Source organism: Tupaia chinensis, unplaced genomic scaffold (assembly GCF_000334495.1).
Source record: "Tupaia chinensis unplaced genomic scaffold, TupChi_1.0 Scaffold000680_1, whole genome shotgun sequence".
Classification (NCBI taxonomy): Eukaryota; Metazoa; Chordata; class Mammalia; order Scandentia; family Tupaiidae; genus Tupaia; species Tupaia belangeri.
In genome coordinates, this window is record NW_006160204.1 from 567,645 (window position 1) to 577,366 (window position 9,722).

The following is a 9,722-nucleotide window of genomic DNA, read 5'->3' on the forward strand; positions in this document are numbered from 1 at the left end:
AAATTATCCAATCATGGTTTTCGGCTTTCTTTTTAAAGTTTCTTCTCACTTCCTTTTGTTAGTCCTTTACCCTTTTCTCACTATTTATACTTCTTCCTCTGTCTCTCTTCTCACTGTGTTTTATAAGGTTTGGTATATTGTTTCATAAACTGACATTCAGACATCCGATTTTATGTTTGAAAACAAGTTTTGACAATTTGGAGGCCCAGAAATCTGACAAATACTCACTTGGACTATATCTCTTTTCATGAATCGTAGCTATCATGACATCAATCATTTACATTTTTCGAAAGCGGACATTGCTATCTAGATGACCATATCCTCATGTGGTCCTCTTATCATTTCTCTAGTAATCTTACCTTATGACATCATTAATGCATAATGTCTACAGCCATAGAGTAAGCATTTGGGTGATACCCCTCAAATAGCATAAGGCAATATATTCAAACAAAACATGAAATTTGTAACACAGCAGTTGGCGAGACTGTGGGTTTGACAAATATCTAGCCATTTTATTATCAAGCTAAACTGTATTCCTTATCTATTAAAGCTTAATTATTGGAATGTTTGTTAAGAAATTTATGTACACTGCTTCCTATATGTCATACTTTGTTTTCAAATCTTGCTGTGATTTACTTCAAAGGACTTGAACTTTGTAATTATAAAGTTGCCTCTTTCATGATGTGAGAAAGGAAGAGAAAAGCTTATCAGAGCAATTTAAGGTGATGGAGAAGATGGTGAGTTTTGTCATGTTTGAGGCTCACTGAATCTTAAGTAGGTCAAATGTTTTAAATAGCTTTATTGAAAGACTGGTTTTTCAATACTGGAATTTTTTATATACTTTTTTTAATTTTGAAAGAAAAATTGAAAGCAGTTGGGATATATCAACAATGTTGCTTTGATAAGTGTGCTTTGCGAGGTGCAAATATCTACCTAGATGTTAATAATCAGAAAAAATATTCTCATAGCACCCCTTAATGAGCTTCTTTAAGGTGTAATTCTGAATGTTTGTAGCTTCTATGTTAACAAAAGGCTGAAGGCTTGCCGAACCAGTGAAGTGGACTTTGTAAGATGAAGTGTCAAGATACGGATTGCAGATGCCACCTACTGAGGCTTAGAAAACATTTACATTTGAGGTAATACTTGGAACTTTTTTTCTTTTTAAGTTTTTTTCCATAGGGGGTGTGCTCTCACTGGAGAGAGAAAGAGAGAGGAAAAGTGAGAAACCATCCCCCCACGGGAGATGACCTTGCTGCAATCCATTTTCCTCCATTCTCCTTTAGGAATTTTGGGCACACATGTACATGTGCCCAGCGTGAATTTCCAGCTGCCAGGTCTAGGACTTGAACTGTGCTTCGCCATATGGGAGTCCAGTGCCTTAACTACCATGCCACCTGTTGGACCCCTTTCTGAAACATTTTACATTTACTCATTTATTCAATATTTTCCTTGTTGTTTATTGTAGGCTTCATAAAGGCAAAGATCATATTCTCTGGATTTTGCACAATGTCGCCAGGCATACTTTAGTATCTCAATAAATGTTGATTGAATGAATAATCTAATTTTATTGGGTTGTCAGAAAAGTTAGGATGCAAAATACATCATGACTTTTCTGACAACCCAATAGTTTAGGAAGATTAATCAAGTTGGCAAACTATACTAAATAGTACATCTACCTATTTTATTAGTTAAATCTTAAACTATAAAAATTAAGTTAGAAGTAGGGAAAAACAAATTTTACAAAACTCAATTAGTGTAATCATTAGTTTTGAGCTCTGTTTCTCTATAAACTTTTTCTGGAGATAATTTTGGTTTGCCTTTTGAGAGATATGTAGTCAAAGGCAAACTGTCCTATATGTAACAGAAAGAAAAGGTCGAGTCTAGGAATTAACAAATTACATAATCAATTCTTAAAACATATGCAAGACATACAATATTTAATATTATTTTGTGTGTAGGGGAGACCTTTGTCTCCCAATTGTTATAGTAGACAGTGGATAGTTATTGAAATCCCAATATTCATTAGTAATACAACATAAAAATAGTTCTGGATGTTTTCACAAAGTATTTTTTAAAGAATTATTTTATTTAACTTGATTATTATTATTTTTAAATTTTGCTACAGGACACCTGTGCACCTATGCTCACTAGAGAGAGACAGAAAGAGAGAGAGAGAAAGCAAGATGCCAGGTCTGGAATTCAAACCATGGTCAGTCATGCGGGAGTCCAGTGCCTTAACCACCACACCACCTGCTGGCCCCAAGAAGTTTCTTAAGCCATGTTTGAAGAATATATAAGTTACTTCATAGGCCACTGTACCTTTATTTTAATTTTTTAGTATATTCTGCCATGTCTATGTGTGTATGGGAACTTAAATTTCGATGACAAGGATATATTTTGAAAAGTTCATTTCTAAAATAGAAAACACTGGCAGGACCAGTTGAGGAATGTCCAAAGGGTTAGTAGTTGAAAAAGTTGAAGTTAGTTCGAGCTTTAACATTTAAGATCAATTAGTTCACTAAAGAAATCTGATTCAAAGTTATCAGGAATTCTACCAACATTTCATGAAAAAAGCCACCAGATATATCCATCAACAACTACAGTTGAAGAAAAATAACTGAGACTCTCTGCGCCACTTGTTTGAAGCACAGAAAGGTGCCTTAAGTAAGGCTGTTGGGATTTCGGCAATCTGCGGAGGATGGGGACTAACCCTGGGTATGCCTCCTTCAAGGTCCACTCTGCAGTTTGCTTTGACTGAAACCAGTTAGATGTGAAAGAGCAAGTTATAAATTGTTAAAATTTCCATCTTGGGTGAGATCTCTGATGGTAGGAGGTCTATTTACAAGGACCACTAAAGAGAACTGCTGTGGGGGCTGGCAAGGTGGCTGGTGGTTAAGGGCGCTGGACTCCCATATGGCTGACTGCAGTCAAGTCCTGGACCTGGAAGCCTTCTCACGTTCCTTCTCTAAATTAATTAATTAATTAAAGTTAAATAAAATATTTTTTAACAAAAAGAGAACTGCTGTGGAAGACAGCAGGTGGCAGTAGTGCTAAAGATGCTGCACTCCCCCAAGGCTAACTGCATTTCCAGCCCTGGACCACTGCCTGAAATATCAATCAGCCGGAGCCCAAAATCCTGAAAGGAGAAAGAAGGACTTGCTTATGGGGTGACCATTCCCCTTGGATGGTGATTTCTCACCTTCCTTCTCTCTGTTTCTCTGTCTCTCTGTAAGCACACGTGCCCTCTGGCAAAAACCATAAATGAATGAATGAATAGAAACTGTAAGTGTAACAGGAGAGCCAGGAGGAGGGAGTGACATTTGTTCAGGGCCTACTGTCAGCAAGGGTGCAAAGCCCTTTCAGTGATTAATCTTAATAATTTGAATCTATAACATTCTAAGGAGGTAGGCTTCAGAGTTCACGTAAGGGGGAGCTAAAGAGCTCAACGTCACCAGCTCCTCCAAAGGTGGGTGCTTGGGGAAATAGCATCCTCAGTGGAGCAGCCAGAAAGTACCAGAAAGTGTGTCTGAGTTTGGCCGGCTGAGCGCTAGGACAGGGACTCTGGCAGCAAGACAAGGATCATTCAGAAAAAACGTGGTACCTGGGACCAGCGGTTAGCGTAATGGCTATGTCGCTGGACTCCCACGTAGTCGACCGCGGTTTGAGTCCCGGACCTGGTGGCTTAAACTCACGCCGGGCGCGTGTGCGTGCGTGCCCAAGAACACACGCCCAAGATCCCAAGAGGAGAGTGGAGGAGAAGGGACTTCGGAGTGGCCACCCCCCCTGGGGTGTGATTTCTCACTTTCTGTCTCTCTGTCTCTGTCTGTCTGGCGAGCACACAGCGCCCTATAGCAAAAACAAACAACAACAAACAACAACACAAAACAAAACAAACAAACAAAAACTCTACCAAAAAAAAGAGAGAGAGAGAAAAGTAGTACCTGAACCACTTCTTTCGGGCCTTACTCTGGATGGGATGGCACCGAGGGGTCGGGGAGGAGGGATTCCCTGTCCGGGCGACCGCGACTCTGTCCGGGTTTCTGGGGCTTCTGCCAACAGGAAAAACGTGTCCTCCCGTTGTTGGCCCTCTCCCCTCTGGCCGAGGACGTCGGGGCAAGGAGCTCGGCCGGCGGGTGTCCCTCAGCCTCGGGCCAGTCTGGCCGCGCGCTCTGCTCCTCCGTAGCCCCGACGCTCCCGACGGCAGCCGGCGCCCCAAGCTCAGCCCGGAGGAGGCCATGGCGAAGTCCAGGGGTCGTCTGTACCTTTGGATGTGTTTGGCTGCAGCGCTGGCATCGTTCCTGGCGGGATTCATGGTGGGTAAGTGCACGAAACGCCCTCCCCGACCCAGGGCTCGCTCTTCGCCGCCGCCGCGCCTTGGGCGGAAAGACGGAGAAGGCCTGGCGCGGAGGGCCAGCCCAGGCGCGGTGGGGCGGACCCCGCGAACTTCCGCAGAACTAGACTCCCCGTGGGTGGAAGTTTGTCTTTCCTAAGCGACAGAGCGTGACTGAAATTCACCTGTATTACGTGGGCACTGAGTTCAGGCTACAGTTCAGGGCTGTTGCTAAGACAATTTAGAGCTGTCACCTCCGCTGGGATGAGAAAGACAGTTTTATTTCCAAGCACCACTGAGCCAAAACTTCATTTGGGCAACATGGCAAAGAACTGCCCTGCCCTGCCCTGCCCTCATCTTCAAATAAGTACTTGTGGCATGTACTCTGGGTGTCCGCTCTGTGCTAGGAACCAGTTCCCCGGGGGAGAACCACCAAGGGCCACGCCTCGGTGCAGACACTACACGGGAGACAATGAGAAAACATCCTCGGGACCAGCAGAAGGCGTAATGGTTATGTCATTGGACTCACACTTGTTCAAGCTTGGTTAGAGCCCCGACTCGGCGACTTAAAACTTACACAGGGTGTGTGTGCGTGCGTGCCCAAGATCCTGAGAGAATGGAGGAGAAGGGGTTGCAGGAGAAGGGGTTGCGGTGTGGCCGTCCTGAGGTGAGGTTAGGGGAATGTTTCTCACTTTCTGCCTCTCTGGTGTGAAGACCACACTTGCCCTGTAGCAAAAATTCTCCCTAGAACAAACCAAAACAAAACAAAACACCTCAAAGAAAACCACTAAGAGCCTTTCAATTTTTCTTTCAGTTTTAAGAATGTCAAAAGCGATTGTGTCTATGTGTGTGTGTGTATGTGTGTATATTTTTTCTTCAGGATGGTTTATCAAGCCTCTCAAAGAGACAGCCACTTCGGTGCGCTATCATCAAAGTACACGATGGAAACTGCTGTCAGAAATGAAAGCTGAAAATATTAAGTCCTTCCTGCGGTAAGCTTGTTTTACTTATTTGATCATTAAAAATATAGTGTTTAAATAGTGAGAATTATGTTTAACATTACTAGCGCCCCCCCCACACACACACAATCTTTGTCTGAAATCCTATTGTATATTGCTTATTAATTTATGGAAGTTTAACATGTCTCTTTGAAGCACTCTTAGGGTGAAATCCATTCCAGTGTTACAGATGGAGGTCTTTTTCCCCCATCTTCATCTGCCAAAAAAGTATCTGTTTGGCTTATTGAGAGTTGTTTCAACTCCATGTAACTTTGGACTGCAACTGAATGTCATTCTTTGTTCCTTCTATCTGGGTTTAATCAACAATTTTATTTACAGACAAGATATTGTCAGAAGGAGTTAGATAGTTGTTGACTTGGTGGCTTAGTGGATAGGAGATCAAAGTTTCAGAATTTGCTTGCCACGGGTTAAATCTTTATCCTGTCTTGCACATATCAACTCATTGTTCACAAACAGGACAGCAAGAAAGCAGAAAGGATTAGTGCAAAGTCTCCACTTCAAAGCATAAAGACAGTGACATTCAGAGCACTGATTATGAACTCCTTGGTGGCAATGACCATGATATTTATTTCTGTGTCCAAACTTTTTCGAAGGAGCCTGTAACGTGATGTACATAAAATAAATTGCCTGCCTAAAAAAGCCTACAATTTAAGAGTTTTGACTGATTTATATTAAACAAACCATCTCCTCAAGCAAGATACAAAAAAATTCTATCATGCCTTTACAATTTATTTCTTCCTTTCCCTCTGGCCCTAGGCAATCGCTGATCAGTTTTATGTCATTTGTATTTCCTGTAATTTTATATAAATGGAATCATGCAATATGCACTCTTTCTTCTTTGGCTTCTTTCACTCCGAATAATGATTTGAGGTTCATCTGGGTTGATGCCTTTATCTGCGGTTTATTAGTTTCTATCACTGAGAAGTATTCCATTGTATGGATATACTACAATGTATAGTTGAGGACATTTAGATTGTTCCACAATTTTGACTACTGTGAATACAACTAGTATGAACATATGTTTATAAATCTTTGTGGATATATATTTTTTACTTCTCTTAGAATGGCTAGGTTGGATGAAAAGCATCTATCTAACATTTTAAGAAAATTTGTGATTTCAAAAGTGGTTATACCATTTTGCATTACTACCCATCATGTGTGTGTTCCAAAAGTGTCAAATCATGGCCAACACTATTTTCAGTTTTTTAAATTTTAACTATTCTAATTGGTATGTAGTAGTATCCAATTGTGGCTTTAATTTACATTTTCCTAATGACTAGTGGTATTGAGCATCTTCTCATGTGCATAATGGATATTTATACATCTTTCATAATGTCTCTGTTCATATATTTTCTCATACATTTTCTGGAGAAAAGTCTCCTTGTCAGACATAAGTATTGCGAATATTTCCTCTGGTAGGTAGATATGTTTTGTTTTCTTAGTGAAATTTTTGAAGGGCAAGAATTTCTCATTTTAATGAAGTCCAGTTGATCTTTTTTTTTTTTTTGCTTGTTTTATGCTTCATTTTCTCTGTGTCCTAACTTTACCTATTCTGAAGATTTTCTTATGTTTTCTTTGAAAAGTTTTATATTGGAGTTTGCACATTTAGGACACTGATCCACTTCAAGTTCAGTTTTAAGTATGGTCTGGTTATTCAAGGATTAATAATATTTTGAAGTATAAATATTTCATTATTTCTGAAACATTTGTTGAATAAAACTCCTTTCCCTATTGAGTTGCCTTGTCATTTATTGAAAGTCAAATGACCAAAAATTCATGATATAGTTTTGTGTTATGTATTTTTTCCTATTTATCTATAAATTGCTATACCACCCTCTTATTTTCTGTAGATTTATAGACAGTCTGTAAATCAGACAGAGTTAATCCTATAAGTTCTTTTTAATGATCTTTACTATTCCAAGTCATTTGCATTTCTGAATATTGGGTTGTCGGAAAAGTCATGAAATATTTTTCTGCTTTTTCTATGCAAAATGTGTCATGACTTTAATGACTACCCAATACATTTTAGAATCAGCTTCTCAATTCCTATTAAAAAAAATCTGCTGTAATTTTTATTAAGATTGTATTTAATGTATAGATGAATTTGGAAGAGAAATGACATCTTAACCATATTGAGGTTTTTTTTTTTTTAAATCATTCAACTATGGTAGGAATGTAACACAGTTTAACTTTTCATATATTGATGGAAATTTGAGTTGTTTCCAAGTTTGGGCTATTGTGATGAAAGCTGTGTAAAGAGTTCATTTTTAGTCTTAAAAGAAACTGACAAACTATTTTCTAGCATGACGGTATCATTTTTATTTTCTGCATCTTCATTGGCATTTGGTGTTATCACTATTTTTAAATTTATTCATTCTAATAGATACATAGTTGTATCTCATTGTGTGTGTGTTTTTCTTAAGAGGTTTTTGCTATAGGGCGCATGCGCTCGCCAGACAGACAGAGAGAGACAGAGAGATAGAAAGTGAGAAATCACCCCCCAGGGGGGATGGCCACACTGCAATCCCTTCTCCTCCATTCTCCTCTCGGGATCTTGGGCATGCACACACATGCGCCCAGTGTGAGTTTAAGCCACCGGGTCTGGGACTCAAACCACAGTCGACTACATGGGAGTCCAGTGACATAGCCATTATGCTAACTGCTGGTCCCATCTCGTTGTGTTTTTAATTTGCATTCTCCTAATGGTTAAAGATAATGAAACTCTTTTTATCTACTTAACCATCTGGTATACCTTCTTCAGCGAAAGATGTATTCATGTGTTTAATCTGTTTTCTATTTAGATGTTGTTATTGTTTTCTATTGAGCTTTGAGAATTATTTATGTGTTCTAGATATATGTCTTCTGTTGGAAATTTACTGTACAATACTTTCCCCAGGATGGACACTGTCTTGTCACCCTCTTAACAAGGTCATTTGTGGATAAAATGTTTTTAATCTTAATGAAGCAGTTTCAAGTCTTTCCCTTTATGGATGACACTTTGAGGTTCATGTCTAAGAGTTCTTTGATGTGGCTTTGATCACTTTCCTCTTTATTTCCTCAAAGCTTTTATAATTTATATTTTATATTAAAGTTTGCGATCTACTTTGAGTTCATTTGTGTGTAAAACAAAAGGTTAAAGTCAAGGTTCATTCTTCTAGTTTATGTATATCTAGTGCCTCTAACAGCATTTTGTGACAGAATTTTCTTCCATTTAGTTGTTTTTGCATTGTTATCCAAAATCAGGCATATTTCCTGGAGTCTCTTTATGAGTTTTATAGTCTGCTCTATTGATCCAGTTCCAAACTTTTCTGATTATTGAAGTTACATAGTAAGTTTTAACAACACATAGAATGTTTCCTCCCCCTTCATTTTTTACGAACACTTATTTTAGCTATTCTCTGTCCTTGCCTTTTCATTTAAAATACAGAAACACACCTATGTCTACAAAACTCACTGCTGTGGTTTTGATAGGAATTGCATAAATCCTATGAAGCAATGTGAAGATATTTAATATTTTTAATATGTTGAGTCTTCCGCTCTCTAAACATGGTAGCTCTCTAGTTATTTAGGTATTCTTGATTTTTTTATCCTCATTTTATAATTTTCAGGGTGCAGATACTTTTTGTGTTTTGTTAGATTTATGACTAAGTATTTCATTTTTTTGCACACTCTTGAATGTGTTTTAATTTGTTTTCATGTAGTTGTGGTTAATATATAGAAATACATTTGATTTTTTGTACTGATCTTGTATCCAGTTGCCTTGCTGAATTCACAAGTTCTGTGATATTACATTTTTTTTGCAGAAAGAGTCAATGAGATTTGCATTTCTAAATAATGAAAGTTTTATTTCTTTCTAATCTGTATGCCATGTATGTATGTATGTATGTGTGTTGCCTTATTGCTAATTAAAACTTCTAGTACTGTGTTGAATAAAGACTGGTGAGAGCCAATATTCATTCTTTGTTTCTTTTTTTATTATTTTTTCAATTTATTTATTTGCATTCATTCACTCTACATCATTACAGCATACAAAATGAGATTTTCCATCCAGAGTACACTGTATATTGTCTCAATCAAGCACATCAACAAACATGTTATTGTCAGCAAATAATCTTCCATTTTTGTTTTCTGTATGTTTTGCTTTTTTTCCCCCATCCTTGATTCCCTATCTCTTACCCTCTGCCATCTCCCACTCTTCTCCCACACTGTCTCTGGTATCTATGTTTGCTTTCTATACTGTCTTCCCCCCACATTTTATTGAATTACTAAAGACCTTAATTAATATAAACATTTTCATAGCAAACACAGGTGATACATACATTTCCATGAACACAAGTCTAACTTTACGCATCCTATAAAGTAGCACCTAGCTG

General features: G+C 38.4%; 1 protein-coding gene across 1 annotated transcript in view; it reads left to right on the forward strand.

Moving 5' to 3' along the window:
- NAALAD2 (N-acetylated alpha-linked acidic dipeptidase 2) overlaps positions 1-9,722 on the forward strand; it is a 53,878-nt gene that overhangs the window by 1,300 nt on the left and 42,856 nt on the right. Inside the window, exons 2-4 of the mRNA XM_006160338.3 lie at positions 1,015-1,136; positions 4,184-4,317; positions 5,211-5,322. Coding sequence (XP_006160400.1) covers positions 1,072-1,136; positions 4,184-4,317; positions 5,211-5,322 — 311 coding nt within the window. The 5' untranslated portion in view covers positions 1,015-1,071. The remainder of the gene's footprint in view (positions 1-1,014; positions 1,137-4,183; positions 4,318-5,210; positions 5,323-9,722) is intronic.